The sequence below is a fragment of the Vitis vinifera genome, chromosome 18 (assembly GCF_030704535.1).
Source record: "Vitis vinifera cultivar Pinot Noir 40024 chromosome 18, ASM3070453v1".
Lineage (NCBI taxonomy): Eukaryota > Viridiplantae > Streptophyta > Magnoliopsida > Vitales > Vitaceae > Vitis > Vitis vinifera.
In genome coordinates this window covers 4,760,627-4,779,275 of record NC_081822.1, presented here as the reverse complement: position 1 = coordinate 4,779,275, position 18,649 = coordinate 4,760,627, and the positions used below count along the sequence as shown (strand labels likewise).

The window sequence follows — 18,649 nt, the reverse complement described above, 5'->3', positions numbered from 1 at the left end:
AGTATCTTATAACAAATGTGTGGTAATTTGAAGAGTGTGGATATTAGAAGTTTTAATGAAAAAAAATCTTAAATAAAACATGGGAAAAACTATAAATCTTATTCCTAACAAAACTCAAACTTATTTACAGAACATCATGTGTCATAACTTTTAATGTCACACTCTTCAAATTATCTCATATTTGTTATAAAATGTTTATTTTTTCAACTTTTCCTATGAGGTGTTTCTTTTCTTTAAAGAGAAAAATAATCCAAATAATAATAATAATAAAAATAATAAACAACATATTTTAAATAAAAAGAAATATTTTATTGGAAGAGTGTGGTTGTTAATTATTATTAATGGCATAACAAGTAAAATCAATATTTTAGAGAATAATTATATGACTTATTAAAAATTACGTTTATTTTAAATTATTTTAAATATATAAAGATAATATTGATTTAAAAAAAATTGAGATTTTTTTTAATATATTTTGGTATTAATGGGTCAAAACTCAAAAGTCACTTTTCCCACAAATCATTAATTACTTAGATAAGAAATTGGAATAAATTGATATAATGAATTAAATATATTTTTATTTTATTTAGTTGAGTTGGAGCCGACAAAATGAACTATCATTTTATTTTTAATATTATATTAATGGTTTAATAAAATAAAATAGGATAAATAACGTAACTTACAAGAGATGAATAAAAAATTCATCGACACATGGGTAATAAAAAATACGTGGATTGTAGAATGATTTCCCTTCCATTGTACCAGTTTCTTCCAAATAACAATAATTATGACTATCGTGATATTAAGTCTAGTGTTAATATTTAGAAAAGAAAGAGCGCAAAATCAAGCCATGGCTAAAAGTCATATGCTGACAGTCTTCTGGCACGGGCTGTTGAACTTTTCACCAAACAGTCCCTCCCTACCATGCGGTGGACTGAGCATTTTTCTGGCTCACGATTCTGAGGGTCGTTATGGTAATCATAGAACAACTCCGAAATTAATAACCAAATAATAAAGGACAAGGATAAATGATTGAAGCTTTGAGAAATTTTCATTTAGCTTCATACAAAAGCATAAGACAAACTGAAGAAATAATTGAAAGGAAAAATAATTTGCATATGACATGTTACGGATAGAAAAAACAGAAGGGGTGGCTTAAAAGTGGAGGCATGAGGGCATCGTGAAACGGAACCTCTTTTATTTATTAGTTTTGGTTTTGTATGTTTGTGTTGGGTACAGGGCAGTGTTTGGATGGAGGCGGTGCGATCGAGTGTAATAGCTAAGAATGAGTATTCTGATGTTATGACTTATGACACAGAAAGCGAAAAAGGGAGGGGGGATCACGAGAACTGAAAGGCGTCGATGAAGCAAGGAATGCCAATCTTCCTTTTTTTTCTTTTGCCTTTGTCGTCTTCATTATCACATCACTGTCTGTGTGCTAGCTGTTTAATTTTGGACCTTCTCACGAACACGTAATATTGACAACCCAACCATTTCTCACTTATCCAGTCTCTAATTCCCCATATTAGTCTAAACTTTAAACTTCACCTGTTCCATTCACGTGAGGCACCCATTCTTCAACCCTTCTTTTTTTCAGTTTCTACATGAACATCCCACATGCCATGCATCAGGGCATTAATGGGTTTCACCCGTCAAAATATATGCACATTGTTTCCATGTCAAAGGAAGAAGGTGGTTTTCGCTGGTGGACCACAAGCTCCTTTGCATGAGATTAAACCATATTCATAGCAATAGGCAACTGTATGATTTTAGTTGAAAGGAGTGACAGAGGCCAAACTTGAACAAAAAGAAGCCATGAAATGTGGAGAGAGTGCCTGAGAGAGACTCTGGTCACACTAGTCTTGGATCTGCACATGCATGCGGTCCTTCAATCAATGCGAGTCATCTTGAGATCCGCACTCTCATGACTCATCGTTTACTTGTGTATAGACTATAGAGCTTTGTTAGCTGGGAGTGGGAGCCTGAGCGATGGACTGATGGACATGGACATGCAGTAGTACTTCATCCACTCACAGCTCAATTAATTATTGGTTTCACATGGAAAATTACCCATAATTAGAAGAATTGAGGCATGATCTAAATAATAAACATAGGAAACAAAAAGTTTTGTAATACACAAAGGATAACAAAGGGTCATAAGTCATAACTATAACGGTGGTTTCACAAAATCTATGCACAATTTTACATAAATTTTGGTTGTACCAAGGATTCCGCCACACGTCCAAAATGCTTTGCATCATGTAGAGTTGAATCCAATGCCGACAAGACGTCTTGTTGAGCCGTCTGTGACTTGGTGTGTAGATTCGTTTGTTTTTGCCGAATTATTTTCCCTTTTTTCCCTGGACATTTCCGTCCTATTGCGGGAACTAAATTCAGTGTACTCACCATAAAACATTTTTGCAATGATTATTAAACTGGTCTATAATTTTAATCTTTGATTATCACTCGGGTGGGACCGTGGGATACTCCTACAAAATTGTGAGGTTTAAAAGCTATATACGGCAAGCTTTTTAGCAAATGGAGAAAATTAATTGCCGGTTGGGTATACGTTAAAACAAATCCATGATTCTCATGTTAAAAATATTTTAAAAAATAAATATCGGACCAAGTATATCTGGATTGGTTTCAAATATTTAATTTTTAATATGGAAAATCAAATTAAATAAATAGTTAAATACCACATGAAGGTTAAAGGCTCGGCGACTTGATTAACCTGTGTATTCCTGATTGTAAAGGGAAGATGTATTAAAAAAAGAAAAAAAAGGAAAAAGAAGAAGAAAGCCTAAAAGCATTAAACCAATGCCGAGCGCGGTGGGGGGACGCGAGAGAAAGAAATCGAAACAGACCACCACCGACTCGTTCAGCAGTGAACAGAGAGGAAGAGGAAGAAAAACGGGAAGGAAGTTGAAGAGGAATGCTCTAGTGAGTTGTGGAGAGAGAAAAAGATGCAGAAACGAAGCAGGTGGAGGGGATTGGTGGTGCTGAGGAGGTTGTTGATAGGGGCCATATGTTCGATAGCAGCGGTGGCTCTGCTCTCTGTACACGTACACATTTTCCTTTCATCCAAAGTCCCGGACTTCTCCGACTCCTATAAGCTACCCACGGTCACTCCATCTATACTCCACTTTCTGTTACCCCCATTTTCATTGCTTCTTTCTCTTTCTTTCAACTTTAGGATATCAAGAATTGCATCTTGATTAGGTTTTCTTTTTCCCTCATGCTTCTTTGATTTTCTAAAGCATTTTTATTTTCATTTTATTATTATTATTATTTTTGTTTTTCACCTTATGCTTTCCAAACTCAGAATACTATCATTTTCCCTAATTTTCTGACGGCAAAATTTCAGCCAAAGATTTGAAATAACGGGTCATTTATACTCTGAATATTTTATTATGATAAGGAATTCATTTTTTTTTTTTTTTTAATTCTAAGATTGTCTGTTGATCTTTATTTGGAACGATATCACTGTATTTAGTAATCATTTGCAAATTTGCTTCTCTTTGTTATTTTATTTTTAGTTTTTCTTTTTTAAATTTATCTATCTTTATTTAACTTGGATCATCATATTCAGTAGCAGTTTTGAAAATTTATTTTCTAAGTTGTTATTATCTTTTTTTTTTTTTTTAATTTTTCGAATTTATTTATTATTTGTGGGTTTGGCTAGGGTTTATCGATTTTGAGGTGAAGTTGTGGTTGTTCATTTTTGCAGCAACATGAAATTGGGTTCCAGAGGTTGAGCACCGAGCGAAAATGGGTTCAAGAGTTGGCTCCACCCCATTTATCAAAAGCTCCACTGCCTTCTCGCAAGGTTTTGTGTTTCTATCATTTTTCCATTTTAAAAAAAAAATATTTTAGGATCCGTTTGGTGGCCAAGAAATGTAGGAAAAGTAAGGAAACGAAAATATCCAAACTTAAATCTTTTATTCATGGAAAGCGTTAATAAGCTCCACTGAAAACCAATATGTCGCAAAATAAGATACAAAATTTGTGTAATTTTTTTCGTTATTTTTCTTCTTAGTAACCAATAGACAGGTAATTTCATTAATCTTATGTCTAGGCTTTGTTTGGATTTTGAAAACAATATGGGAAAGGAAAGGAAATGCTGAGTATTATGAGAAAATGGATCTTTTTGGAAGCCAATTTCAGCATGTTCCTTTCCTTTCCATGGTTCTTTTCATGACCTGTTGAAGCCTAAAAGAGGGAAAAAAAACAACAAAAAATTAGTCATATACTGTTATGAGGTGAGATCGGTTGTTGTTTTAACTCATTGCTTGTTGAGAAGATGGGTTTGATTTTTTGCACTGTCCTACGGTTTGAGTCTCATAGATATACGTGTATATGTTGATGCAAAGCAATCATGTATCTTTCATGTTTTCACTCCTTTAGACTTGACAGTTGGATGGTGCAAGTGGGATTTTGGATTTGGACAAGCTATGGAAGCCTCCACAAAATCGGGATTTTGTGCCCTGTGTTGACCCTGGTGCAAACTATACATGTACGGAAGATATGGTTTTCCTTAATCTCTGTTTGGGTGTTGGAAAGGATGAGGGAAAGGAAAGGAAGATGCTAAAAATAGCTTGAGAAAGAATCTATTTTATGTATTTTTTTTAGCACTTTTCCTCTCTGTTCCTTTCTCCTAGATCCAAATGGGACTTGAAGTGTGCATAATGAAATCCCTGTGTACTTATTTCCCATTGTCCTATTGTTTCTTCAGCTCCTGCAGAGTCACAGGGTTACCTGCTCGTTCATACAAATGGTGGGCTCAATCAAATGCGGGCTGGGGTTGGTACTCTCTCCCTCTCATCTTTATTTGTTAGTAGCTACTCAAACTATATATTTTGTCTATCCCCCTTCTATTTTAAATACCAACTTATTAGAATTTTGCCCCCTAAATGCTTTGTCTGCTTGTTAAAGGCTGGTGGAAAAGAAAAGGGAACTTGTAATACAACAGCCACTGCTCCAAGTTTATCTTCTCTTTTTGGCAATCAAATGGAGCATTATGTTATAGAAGGAGAAGAAATTAGTTAATACCTGTGATTTAGTTTACATGTTCTTATTACTGATTTAGGCATATGCCTATCAAGAGTCATTATTTTATACACATTTTGATTTTGCTCTTGCTTTTTTTTTTCTAGCTGAGTGGAGTGACCTGTTACAACGAATATGATGGGAGCTAGGAGTCCTTACTCTTCCATTATATCATTAATTGATTGTAGTTGTTGAATCCCAGCAATCACTTTTGTTGTTATGGTTTGAGAAACTTTCTGTGCTTATGATATGTGCTAAACTGGAAAATTAATGGAGTTTATGGGTGGCCACTTTTAATTTGACCTAAACCTATATGGACTTTATCATTTTGGGATTATATAGAACTGGGAAAGGAAGCTATTGGAAACCTGAACAGTTTCATGCTTCCTGATTATAAGCATATGGCTATTATCTGGAGCTGAATAGCAGCCACAATTTTGAATGGCAGATATGTGACATGGTAGCTGTAGCCCGCATCATCAATGCCACTCTTGTAATTCCTGAACTTGATAAGCGGTCATTTTGGCAAGACTCTAGGTACCAGTTGTTCATTGTTTTTATGCTTAATATCTCTGTCCAGTTGCTAAAAAATTGATGCTATAGTTTGTTTTATCTATTTGAATGACAGTAACTTCTCAGATGTCTTTGATGAAGATCATTTTATTAGCGCTCTAGCTTATGATGTAAAGGTCATAAAAAAGCTCCCCAAGGAACTAGCAACTGCTCCTAGAGCAGTTAAGCATTTTAGAAGCTGGTCTGGTATAGATTATTATCAGAATGAGATAGCTAGCATGTGGGCTGATTATCAGGTATATTTGGTGAAATGTTTCATTCTGGTTTTGCTTATTGGGTCCATATAATCATCTGATGCAATGCATTTTCCCTAGGTTATCAGAGCTGCTAAATCTGATTCTCGTCTGGCAAATAATAACTTGCTTCCAGACATTCAGAAGCTGAGGTGCCGTGCTTGTTATGAAGCCCTCCGTTTTGCACCCCAAATTGAGGCAATGGGAAAAGTAAATAATTAAATATAAGTTATTTGACTTCTAAGTGGCTATTCTTTCTTGTGGGCAATGCAATATTCATTGTTTAAGTCTATTGTTCCATTGGTTTTGCAGTTGTTGGTGGATAGAATGAGGTCCTATGGTCCTTACATTGCTCTACATTTACGATATGAGAAGGACATGCTGGCTTTTAGTGGATGCACGCATGATTTATCCCCCGCTGAAGCTGAAGAACTTAGGATGATCAGGTAGGAGATGTTCTGTGGCTTGATTTATAATGAAAAAGGTTTACTTGCATTCAACATGCATGCATGTATTTCATGAACTGTTCTTCATCAGAGATGCTGCCTGACTCTTTTTATTGTTATTTTATTTCTAACTTGTAGAGAAAACACAGCATATTGGAAAGTAAAGGGTATTGATTCCAGGGAACAGAGAGCCAAAGGGTATTGCCCCTTAACTCCAAAGGAGGTTGGAATTTTCCTAATGGCTCTTGGATACCCATCTAGCACTCCCATATATATTGCTGCAGGAGAGATATATGGGGGTGATTCTCATATGGCAGATTTGCAATCTCGTTATCCCATATTAATGAGCAAGGTATGCACTCATTAATGTTATTTTTGATGCTTCAGTTTTTCTTTCATATCTTCTTTTTAGTGATTTGTTGTTACTCAATGAATACCTGGGAGCATCTGCAATCATTTAAGGCATAAATGCAAACCTTGTGAAGGTTCAAATTTACAAGGAGCTCACATTGGGAGGAATATTGAGCACTATTGTTAAAAAGTATGCAGAGTTATTCATCTGGCATGGAAGTTTATTCCAAAAGTTTACAATCTTATCAATTTAGTTGCATAAATGCTCAAGTAATCATAAACTATGGTTGCAGTCACCAAGTTAACTAATTAAACAGAGCCATGTGTATTTCTTGTGCCATCTGCTAGTGCATTGTTAAAACAAGGAACTGATGTTGTATGAATACCAAAACTGTGAAGTAGATGTCAAGCTTAAAACTGGTACTTATAAAACTGGAAAAAATTGCAAGTGAGGCTAGTGGACTGCAGCTCAGATGTATCCTAGGAGTGCTGTTATCTGGGAAATCACTTGTTCAAGTCCTGCTGAGACTCCTATCACCTGGAGAAGGCAGTTTTCTCTCTTATACCTTTCAGATTACACTTTTCCATGGGCTGGGTATGTCAATTGAACATACTGTTATGATGCTTTCAAATTAAAATCTAATTTGATATAAATGAGAAAATAGACTAGCATCATAAATCAAAATCTAATCTTAAGTATGCATTATATATTATTGTAACAAAATAATCGGGTTATCTGGTGTAAATACATGCAATTATAAGTGATACATAACCAACATTGCAGGTATAACTAGATTTGGATTTTAACTGACTTGGGTTATTGGATCTACTTCTAGGCCACTGGATTTATGTGTCTTGTGATTTAAACCTGAATTTACTCTTGGTGTGGCCATTTACTAGGCGCTGTTAATATATTTCCTGCTTGCATATATTTATAAAGAAGAAAAAGAAAGAAAAACTGTCTAATTTGTGGTGGGCTCAAGTCTGGTTTAACAAGTGGGAGTTAAAATTGGGTAGGGATCCTAATCTACCCCATCAACAGCCTTGGCTCATGTGAAGTCTTAGATTAGATGACCAAAATAGAAGGTCTCTGAACAGTTAATGGACATCTATGAGATCTCTACACCCTTGCTTCACATGTAGTCTAGATTAGATATCTAAGGATGCAAAACAGCTTTATGATTAAGAACCATCTATAAAGTGAACCTAATTTAGCAAGCAACTGATTTTGTTTTATACTGGTAGCTAAAATTGTGAAAATTTCATGTATGACTGCTTCTTGTATCTACGCTTTCTGTATGTCTCAAATTTTTTCCTTTTGTGCCTGTGTGTGGGTGGGTTGTGCATGTGTCTGTGTGCCTGTTGCATGTGCATGTGCCCATTGTATGCATGTATCCACATGGAATTTTGGTTTGAGATGTTTTCAGTTGATGTTACCCTACTGATTCACATTTTTTTATCTTCTTCTCTGCCAACCCTTGGCGTCAGTGACATTAGCTTGTCCAAAGCTACAAACGAGGTTGTTTGTCATATTGATTCACATCTTAAGATTGGTTTCAGGAAAAACTGGCATCCATTGATGAGCTTGAACCGTTTGCTAATCATGCATCTCAGATGGCTGCACTTGATTATATTGTATCAGTTGAAAGTGATGTATTTATTCCTTCGTACTCTGGAAACATGGCAAGAGCAGTTGAGGGTCATCGTCGTTTTTTGGGACACAGGAAAACAATTTCTCCTGACAGGCAAGATTGTTTTTTGAGCTCATCCCAGATTTTAGTAACTTCCTATTTACTAATCATGCTCCCAATGTCACTACATATTGAAATTGTTTGTGTGGTTTGTACATCAGGAAAGCTCTTGTTCATCTGTTTGACAAAATTGAGCGGGGATCCCTGAAAGAAGGCAAAAACCTATCAAATAAAATTATGGAACTGCACAGAAAAAGGTATGTCTACATGAAGATTCCTTTGTTATAGTCATAATGAATAATGGCGGGCTACAATATTTTTTTTTTTGGTAATGAAATGGGCATTTATGTCTTGAATCATTCTATGGGATTTCTGATTATGAGTCATTGGGATTAAGGCTTTTTGGGTTGGTTTGAGTTGCCTGTTCTTGGGTGAGGCTGTCCTGACCTCCACTGGAGTTCTTGGAAGATATATCACTCAAAGATGATTAATTAGATTATTGTAAATTTCCATGATGACCGAAGCCTCTCTAAGCACCCTTCGTAATCAGTGGATCATGACATCTTATTTCATCGGTTATTTCCTTTTGTCACACTGAACTTATGGTGGGTTTTGCATCATTCACTCTGGTGCTTGAGAACAGAAGCCACTTATTCATCTGTAGGTTCATTTTTGGATATTGAAGAGGAAAATATGAGAGCTTTTCACTTTAGATTAGGGGAAGCTGGGAAGGTCTGGTTACTTCTCTTAGTCTTGAGTGATCCTTATTTCTGCAATAATAGCAGCCCACATGGTTGAACCTTGATCTTTAAGCTACTAGAGGAAGAAGATTCTTTTGACCTCCTTACCCCTTGATACCTGTCAAAAGTGGTCTGTATAATCTGTTGAAGAACCCCCAATAACTGGATCATGTAGTATGGTAAATTTGCCAAAATTTTTCACTAAGTTTGTACTTGTTTCTTTATGTTGGTTGCACAGGCAAGGGTCTCCAAGAAAAAGAAAAGGCCCCATCTCTGGAACAAAGGGCATGGATAGGTTTCGTTCAGAAGAGGCATTTTACGTGAACCCTATACCAGATTGTTTATGTCACAAGGAGCCCCCAGATATGAACACCTCTATCATTATCAGGTAGATTAGTTGCAGCGGAACAATGTCCTCCAAAGAAATACCCATGCTGGTGGATTTGCGGCACATTTTCTTTCCTGATTATTTATAGAAAGCTTCAGTGGTGGCATTATAGCGGATACAACTGCGGAGTGTGTGTATATCTTGAGTCCAGGTAGCTGAGGCGAGGGTGTATAGAAATGTAGATGAAAGGGAGAATGCATAAGAGAGAGGAGGTAAAAAGACCACTGGTTTTATCATCTGGCCTCATTAATTTCTTGAGGGTAGTTGGTTGGTTTGACGGTGGAGGGGCTTTGGTGGGAATTCAATGTGATACTATGAGGGTAGCCGTTGGAAATAATGTGTTCTTTTCATGTGACCATTTTATTGGTGGTCATTGAAAACAAAAATAAAAAGGAATCATTTCATTTTGCCTTGGCCTTTTTTTATTTTCTGTCTACATTTTTGTTCTGTAATTGTTTCATGGGCGCGCAACTGGCGATGAAAAATGAAAAATGGATGGTTTGAAATATGGACAGCCTTGGGTCTGAAACCCTAAAGGCAAGTCCTCTGTTTGGACTTGGAGGCATTTGGATAAGTTGATCTTGGAAGTGATAATCTTGAGAAAACCTACGTTTGGTTTTTAAGCATTTGCTTGGGCTTCCTCCCAGCATCATCCATACTTGGCTTTGAAATGTTTTAGCTAACTATTAAAAAATCTTAGTTGTTTTTAATTGTTTTAACCCATCAGATCCTTTCCATTTAATCAAATAATTTCATTTCCAAGTGTTGTCCAAAGGATTTATCCAAAAAAGACACAGTAAAAACCAAATTCAGAATGACCTTCATCTTTAAAAAATACAAAATCCTTTAGCAGTGGAATGACTTCTTCTTTAAAGTAGGGCCTTTTTTTTTTTTTAATTAAAAAAAAAACATTTATATGCAACTTATTTAAATTATAAAAAGACTAATAATAATAACATTTGTTGTGGGTCCGAAAAAGGGTGAGTGGGTGGACGTGGCGGGTATGAGATTTCAGGATACCATGAGAAGTTGAGGATAGGATAAGACACCATCACCCTCCCGCTGCAAACATTTGTATTTTTCCACCTCCCAACAGTCCCAGTTGAGTCGAGTTTACAAAGTGTGAAAGAAGGGACACACTTCGAGGGAAATGGGGGTGTCCTTCCTATCAACAGCTCCGTCTTTGATTCCAATGGCGCCCCAACCATCTTCTACCCCCAGACACTCTCTTCAAGCAGTGTGTATTTTTCTCAATTTTTTTTTTTTTCTGATTTCCTTAACTTTAAACATTCTAGAGCACTATTAATTTGGAATTGCAACATCAGGGGAGGATCCGTTGTAACCGAATTGAATGTAATGGAACTGATGAGGATGGATTCCGTCGGAGGGACGTTCTCAAATGCGTGGGTGCCACCCTTGGCATGGTGAGACTACTCCTTCTTAACCCTTTTCTTCAATTTCCCAGTGCTTCCTTGTTTCATGATACAACATTGCCAACTCTGCAACTTGTGGATTTGTCAATTTTTATTTTATTGTTGTGGGAAAAAGGGTTCGAAACACTATGATCCTTGAAACAGAGATGGGTTTAATTTGGCAGTCTCATGAATCCATAGTTAGAAAAACACTCAAATTTTAAAATAGATTTCAGTTCTTATGAGACTGCAGATGCCAATGTCTTCTACTGCTTTAAATAGCTGTTGATAGTAAAGATGACTCAAAATTACTACTAATTTCCTGCCTGCAAATTTGGTTAAAATCTATGTTTCTGTTGACCATCCTCCCAAATTTTATGAATGGTGGCACAGAATCAGTGTTTCCATAATAATTGGATTTGTAGGGTCAATTAGAAATTTGTTTATGCAGTTGGTGTATCAGAAATGTTAATTCTCTAAGTTGGCAAATCCTGTAAGTAGTTTGTGCCTCTTCTGCTTGACACCAATCTACTTTTTTAAGTCCCTGCTGCATTTCCCTCTTTGTGTAACTTGCAAAAAATTGCTTATCTTACTATTTCTGGTTTATTATTTCTCTCACTTCCTTATGTCAAATAAGCACTGTTTGCAATAACCAAGGCAAAACCAATGCTGATTTAAATGGCTTTCAATAATCTGGACAAGACATACGCTTGCTACTAAACGTGCTTCTGAACATATGCAGATCTATATAAGTATGTATTTCTATGGTTTAGTGCCTCTAGAAGAATATAATACTATGGTTTAGAATGATATGATGATGAGTTTCTGCCAGCTGTAATCACTCCTTAGGAATTACTAGCAAGCTCAGGACCATTTGTTGAAATGGCTGCTGCAGCTGATTTAATACAACTCAGACAACGTTCTGAGTTTCGTTGTAAGTTCTCTAAATACCTCACCTTCTCTGGTAAGCTTCCTAGATTCAACAAGAACTGAATGTTCCTTTTTCTTTTTCATTTCCTTAACAGCGAATGTCAAGGGGACCCTTTTTACTGCTATAAAGGTAAATTCTTCTGCCCTGGTTTATATCAATGATTTTGGTGTACCTAGTTTTTTGGCCTCATTTATAGACTTAAATTCAATTGATCATACTCTTGGCGGGGCAATTTTTTCACTAATTCTATCGTGCATATATTCAGGGAAATCCTGATATCATCCCATCCCTACTAACTTTAGCACTGAATGATGCCATGACTTATGATAAGGTCAGGCCAAAAACAAACTTTCTGAAACTTCATACTCTGTTGGAGTCTTTTACTTTGTATGCAACAAATGGAAAAAACTTATGGGCTCTTGATTAAATTTGTAGGCTACAAAATCTGGAGGCCCAAATGGATCGATACGATTCAGGTAATATAGCAACACCTTAAAATATTTATGGTACTCAAAAGATGAAAAAAGAGTATTTTCACATGCTTAAAGTGAGGTCAGATGCACTTGTCATATCCTGTGAGCATTTTTAACACAAAATTTGGACAATAAGGAATAGGCATATCGTTTTGAATTTCCAAATATTTTGGTTTATGAGTTTAAGTTGTAAAGCATTCTTCTCATTCAACCACTACATTGATTTTGTTCTTGTTCATAATTTTTCTTGCTTGAAGTTCAGAGATAAGCAGACCTGAGAATAAAGGGCTCTCTGCAGCTTTGAATTTATTAGAGGAATCAAAGAAGGAGATAGATTCATATTCCAAGGGAGGGCCAATATCATTCGCAGATCTCATCCAATATGCAGGTTAGACATGTTAATACTCAGGACTATATACATGGACAACACTAAAATACTCGGGACTCGTCCTTTAGCAGTTTGATTAACTGTGTTTTAATGAAAATCAAGTTTGCACACACATGCACAAGATGTACTCTCAATGTGTAGCAAGATGTATCACCAAAAGTGATGATAAGGCCACTAGTCAGTGTGGATCTCAATTTGCGGTTCTAGGAGGGATAGAAGAACAAAGCTAAAATTCCCAACATTTTTCTGAAGTGGCCACACAAAAACTTGAACATTTGTTTTTATGCTTAGTGACCCGACAAGTTACCATCAGATTGAAATGCCAAGAAGACTGGTTTCTACTTCTATGAAAACAATAACAGATTCATTTTAGATGCTGAGAAAAAGAATGTTTTGATTTAGTCTGCATGTGGCATTTAACAAATTAATCATAATGCCCCTAAATTCAGTTTTTCTTTATCCGACGCAGCTCAAAGTGCAGTAAAGTCTACATTTATAGCTTCTGCAGTACGTAAATGTGGTGGGAATGAAGAGAAAGGGAATTTATTATACACAGCATATGGCTCAAATGGGCAGGTTTGTTTCTAAATTGGTGTTGTGATATGCATATAATTCTAACATCAGACATACTTACACACTCATATAGTTCAAAAGGGTGGGTTTGTTCACAAGTTTGGTCACCTTCTGTATGTGTCCCTGGTTCAGTTTTAAGTTCTGGTAATCTTTTTCCATCATAACTAGTTCATAGAAGTGGTGTTTTCTTAGTCAAGTCGCTCTACTCTAATGTGGAGCCTGGTGGTTCAGCTATGTTCCCTTATGTTGGTATTTGGAGAGCGAGTGTGCCTCCAAAGGTAGCTTTTTTCGCGTGGGAAGCTTCCTGGGGCAAAATCTTAAATTTAGACCAACTTCAGAGGAGGGGTTATTCTTTGGCAAATAAGTGTTTTCTTTGTCTTGCTGAAGCAGAAACGGTGGATCATCTTTTACTCCATTGTGTTATGACGAGGACATTGTGGAATCTTCTTTTTTCTCTCTTTAGTGTGGAATGGGTTCTCTCTGGTACAGTTAAGGAAACTCTCTTGGGGTGGCATGGAGCGTTTGTGGGGAAAATCCATAAAAAGGCGTGGCAAATGGCCCCCTTATGTATATTTTGGTCAATTTGAAAGGAAAGAAATTCGTTGGCTTTTGGGAATGAGGTGTTGTCAATCCAAAGGTTGAAGCATTCTTTTGTATGTAATCTGTGGTCATGAGTGAAGGTGTTTATAGTTTTGAGCCCGCGGTCTCTGGTTAGCTTTTTTGAGTGGCTAGACTTTAGTTATAGGTAGGGGTTTTGGCTCGCTTCCTTGGTTTAGAGTCGAGGGGCTGCTTTTGTATACTCTTTGTATACCTAGAGGACACTAGTTTGGTGTTTCCTCTTTCATTTTAATATACTTCTCTTTACTTATAAAAAAAAAAATAATGAGTTTTTAAAATAGTGTAAATTTTCAAGAGACTGTTTTGAGTTCGATTTATTGGAAACCTTATCATGTTTTCTTGGGTTTTTCAAAGATAAGTTTTACTATGAGTGAGAAGAAAAAGATTTGGTGAAGAATAAGAATCTAATGGATCAAGGATTATTTCAAGGGGAAAACACTACTCTGGAAAGTGACTGTTGTATTAGATATGCATGTAACTTTCCTATTAGAAAAAAAAAAAAAAGAAAGAAAGAAAAAGAAAAATGATATGCACATAACTTCGATCATGTTCTTCCTGTATGGTTATTTCTTCCGTTCCAGCGGTATAAGCATATTTTTCTACCCACTTATGAGCTATGGTGAGTTTCTTATGGTCCTATTTTTCCTCTCTCAACCAAACCAGTTGTGAGTGCATGAAGTAGGCCTGGAGAATGGAAGCTAGCATCTCATAAAAATTGCATGTATGTTCATGAGTTTGGTCTACACATTTTATATCTACTGATAGAGATCATCATTTTTTTCCCCTCTTAATAAAAGAGTCATGGAGTTGTAGATGTATGTGTGAAATTGTACTTTGTTTTAACAGTGGGGGTTGTTCGATAAGCAATTTGGGAGAGCTGACACTCAGGAGCCAGATCCGGAGGGAAGAGTTCCCCAGTGGGAGAAAGCTAGTGTCCAGGAAATGAAAGATAAGTTCACAGCTGTTGGCTTTGGTCCTCGCCAGGTATTTTCTTCAAACATTTTCAACACCAAAATTGCATTTTAGGGTCTTGTTTTTATTATAGCATGACCTTTTCAAATATAAATTTGGGCCAGCAAACTGTCAGCCTACCATTTCTTGAGCAACCATGAATTTCAGCTCTGTAGTTTCAAACGAAGGAAAAAGATTATTTGTCGCATAGATTATAATCATGCTGCAAAGAAGATATGCTGTAACCTGACAATACAATATCAATCCAAACTTGACTATGATTCCTGACTTTCAAATATAAAATTAATTATATAATTTATATTTGCACAAGCTTCAATGGCTAATGTCAGATTTGTTTATCCACCCAAGAGACACTGAACTGCATAAAACACGGACCAGAACCAGTCATGCACCATAGATTGGTATATGGGATTTGTTTTTCCAGCCGAAAAATAGTTGGGAAGACTTTAAATAATGGTATTAAAGGATTTGTTTTTCCACCATTTGCCAATCCAATTCTTTACAAACCATTTCTTAAAATGAAACATATAATTTAACTTTTACTCACTTCAGTAACTCTCCTTGCCCCATTTGGCAGCTTCAACTTGAACTAATTGTCATCTTCTTGAATTTCTTTATTTAAGCTTAATTTGAACAGCTTATTGTGATTTGCATCTGTACTCATATCTAATCCTTCATGGATGTATGCTGCATTTCTTTTTATGCAAATGATCCACACTAATCCAAGTTTCTCTTTCAGTAAACCAATTTAAAAGATGAAATTTAAAGAGCTAAAATTAAAATTACATGTAAAGGATCTTACTAGCAGGAAAAAAAGAAAAAGGAAAACCTGTTAAGGATATTCTACACCTGTGTAGAGGAGCTTCATTGATTACTATTGATGACATACTGAGTCATATTAACTGACCTTGTTCTTTTCTTTCTCTTTCTGGGTTTGCCAGCTAGCTGTTATGTCTGCATTTTTGGGTCCAGATCAGTTGGCAAGTGAGGCCTTATTAGCCACGGATCCAGATGTTGCTCCATGGGTTCAGAAATACCAACGCAGCCGAGAAACAGTTTCTCAGACTGATTATGAGGTCAGTAACTTGATGGTTTCCTCTTTTTCCTCTACTTTTGAATTGGAAAATGGACAAAAATAGATATTGTTCATTGACTTGTCAAGTTTTATAGTGGGGAAAAGAATAAAAAGAAGGAAACATCGAGGACTATGCTTGATATACTTCTCTATAGCATTCTTTGATGCCCCCTTTGAAGATTAAATTCTCATTGCTTGGCTTTGAAATTAAGACCAAATTAATTTTCTCACATCGGATATGGGAGAAAGTTCATGGGGCTATATAAATATGAACTCCTCTTAACTTTGTAGACGTGTTTTAAAGTTGTGAGGCCCTCCTTGGGCCCAAAGTGGATAACATTCACACAGTTGGGAGTGAGTTGTTGTGGATGGTATCAGAGCCAATCCTCGACCCTGGTATGAGGGTTTGTTTTGCCCCTTGAGGGTTGTTTGTCTATATGGTCCCGCAATCCTATGAGATACAACATAGGAGGTGGGGGGAGGGTGATTGTGATAACCCACACTAAATAAGTATGAGTTTTTCTTAACCTTATAAATGTGTTTTAAAACCGTGATAACTTCTTTGGACCTACAACGAACAATATATACACGATTAGGAGTGAGTCATTATAGGCTAAAATGATTTGGTGGAAGAATTTTGATCCACAATATGTAGTTCAACTCATGATGATTAATTTCTTATTATGCTTCATCAACACTTATAGCTCATTTGGTAGTGATTCTATGAAATGTTTTTAATATTTCTAATACTTGAAAATTTTTATCATTCAAATATTAGAAACACTTTCTAGGATCACTCCCAAATGCACTCTTAATCTCAATTTTGGGTTTGGAATTTTTTTCTTTTCAGGTTGATCTTATTACCACTCTCACAAAATTGAGTTGCTTGGGCCAACAAATCAACTATGAGGCATATAGTTACCCTGTCCAAAAGGTTGATTTTAGCAAGCTCAAACTATAGTAAGATAGCACTTGGCCATAGCAGAGAAGCAGTTCCAATTTCTGAGCGCAACTGGCCTGCCACAAAGCTTTTAGTTTTCACTCTATGGGAAGCTTTCAAAGATAAATTTTGAGATTGCTTGCATGACTTTACAATTCAGTTTTATTGCAAATCCTCGTTGGCTATTATAATCATATCATTTTTTAGTAGGTAGCTAGGTCTTTGTCATCGGAAGTCACCTCTTTATTCCTATGCCTGAGGAGGATAACACCCTCTAATAACTGGACATAATATTTTTAGAGCAGCCTCAACTCAACGGCCTTTGTCTTTGCATATCAGGACTAGGTTTTCCAACTAATATAGGTGGTATCTAGAATGGAAATCCGGCAAATTAATTCATCATCACCCACACAATAGACCATGTTTTATTTATCATTGAGTCAGCCCAGAAAACTGATTTCCACTCCCTGTTGTACCGGAATTAGGGTACATATTGTTCTTGATGGTTGAAGATGGATGTGTTACAAAACTTTGGGTGAGCTTCAAAGTTGAGAGTTGCTAGCAGTTGGCTCAAGCATTGAGCATGGCCAGCCACAGTTTCAGCTACTGAAGGCATCCATTCAAAAAGACATATTTTGCATAAAGCCTGGAACCAAACTTTACACATCGAAGCTATTTAGCTTTACCAGAACAGCAGGAATCAAATCTAAGCACATAAAATTTCTTTATTCAACATCCCATCTGCAATAGGTATTAATGCCGCTGATCTTAGGACCATATTTCATTCGAGCTACTGGGTGTTGAATACTAGATGTCTTTGGAGCATTATAGAAATGACAGCATCAGATGCAACTTAGCTTTTCTTTGGTGAGTTGAAGTGATACCCTTTCGGGAGAGAACGAACTTACACAACTAACATGTAAAAAAAGTTGCTCTATATTGCCCATTCACATCCTCCACTATATCAAGATAATCAAACACCTTCAAATCCCATCGAGCACATGGAACAGGTTTTGTAATACTTCCAGAAGGATTGTGGATGTCCTTCGGCTACTATGACTTGTTCCTTGTACTTTTTTTTATTTCTTATTATGGTTTCTCATCCCCTCTTCTGTTTTCATACGTCTTTATTGACTTTTCTTCTGGCTGTGAAAGTAAGTGTCAACAAGTTGGTGCAAGTGAAACTATTGATCTTTCGACAACTCTTTAGCACTAGGAATAACTTTAAAATGTTGAAGAAATCTCAAAAGAGATAGAAATCCTGCCTATGGAAGTATGCAGAGTATTAGTAGCCTGACACCATCGTTCACATAAGCTTTGTTAATGACTGAAGCGTGCCAATCATAACCAAACAAAAGTATAAAAATGTAGTGTACATCCTGATTGTCTTAATTAGCCTATCATAATAACTCAACACATCTTCCACCTATTCCTAATATTTATAAGCTAAGGACTTTCCAATGGCTTTGAAAGAGAATCATTCATTTAATTTCTTGGTTATGAATACAACGGTCAAGGAGTTAAAGTTAAGATTCCACATTACCCTTGGAATAGTGAGAAAAGTCTTGTAACAAGATGTTGAAAACAAACTTCACTTTACTAATCTTTGAATGCTTGAATTTTGTCAACTAACAAATAGTAGTTCAAACCAAGAAAGAATGAGAGAGATGTTGAAAACAAACTCCACTTTACTAATCTTTGAATGCTTAAACTTTGTCAACTAACAAATAGTAGTTCAAACCAAGAAAGAATGAGAAAAGAGTCCTCAGTTTTGATACTTTTCAAACTTGAGGACT

General features: G+C 36.1%; 2 protein-coding genes across 2 annotated transcripts; both read left to right on the top strand.

The window, feature by feature from the left end:
• The first annotated feature begins 2,671 nt into the window (after window positions 1–2,671).
• On the top strand, window positions 2,672–9,878 carry LOC100267809 (O-fucosyltransferase 7). The gene is made up of 12 exons (XM_010666047.3): window positions 2,672–3,125; window positions 3,731–3,829; window positions 4,417–4,516; window positions 4,736–4,803; window positions 5,498–5,586; window positions 5,678–5,858; window positions 5,937–6,065; window positions 6,168–6,301; window positions 6,440–6,653; window positions 8,213–8,397; window positions 8,505–8,600; window positions 9,322–9,878. Exons 1-12 carry the CDS (start codon window positions 2,967–2,969, stop codon window positions 9,473–9,475), a joined length of 1,608 nt encoding a protein of 535 aa, XP_010664349.1. The 5' UTR covers window positions 2,672–2,966; the 3' UTR covers window positions 9,476–9,878.
• A 480-nt stretch (window positions 9,879–10,358) lies between these two features.
• LOC104882489 (thylakoid lumenal 29 kDa protein, chloroplastic) lies at window positions 10,359–17,066 on the top strand. Its single transcript, XM_010666046.3, has 11 exons — window positions 10,359–10,708; window positions 10,797–10,895; window positions 11,733–11,817; window positions 11,909–11,943; window positions 12,080–12,145; window positions 12,250–12,290; window positions 12,545–12,675; window positions 13,145–13,251; window positions 14,713–14,850; window positions 15,780–15,914; window positions 16,764–17,066. The coding sequence occupies exons 1-11, from the start codon at window positions 10,622–10,624 to the stop codon at window positions 16,872–16,874; spliced, it is 1,035 nt and encodes a 344-aa protein (XP_010664348.1). The 5' UTR covers window positions 10,359–10,621; the 3' UTR covers window positions 16,875–17,066.
• Window positions 17,067–18,649: the final 1,583 nt, after the last annotated feature.

Excerpts from the sequence above, each read along its gene's own strand:
- LOC100267809 (XM_010666047.3), top strand. The coding sequence starts at position 2,967 with ATGCAGAAACGAAGCAGGTGGAGGGGATTGGTGGTGCTGAGGAGGTTG. Across the intron at positions 3,830-4,416 it reads CTCCACTGCCTTCTCGCAAG|TTGGATGGTGCAAGTGGGAT; the intron begins GTTTTGTGTTTC and ends TAGACTTGACAG. Across the intron at positions 6,302-6,439 it reads GAAGAACTTAGGATGATCAG|AGAAAACACAGCATATTGGA; the intron begins GTAGGAGATGTT and ends TCTAACTTGTAG.
- LOC104882489 (XM_010666046.3), top strand. The coding sequence starts at position 10,622 with ATGGGGGTGTCCTTCCTATCAACAGCTCCGTCTTTGATTCCAATGGCG. Across the intron at positions 10,896-11,732 it reads TGGGTGCCACCCTTGGCATG|GAATTACTAGCAAGCTCAGG; the intron begins GTGAGACTACTC and ends ATCACTCCTTAG. Across the intron at positions 11,818-11,908 it reads ACAACGTTCTGAGTTTCGTT|CGAATGTCAAGGGGACCCTT; the intron begins GTAAGTTCTCTA and ends TTTCCTTAACAG.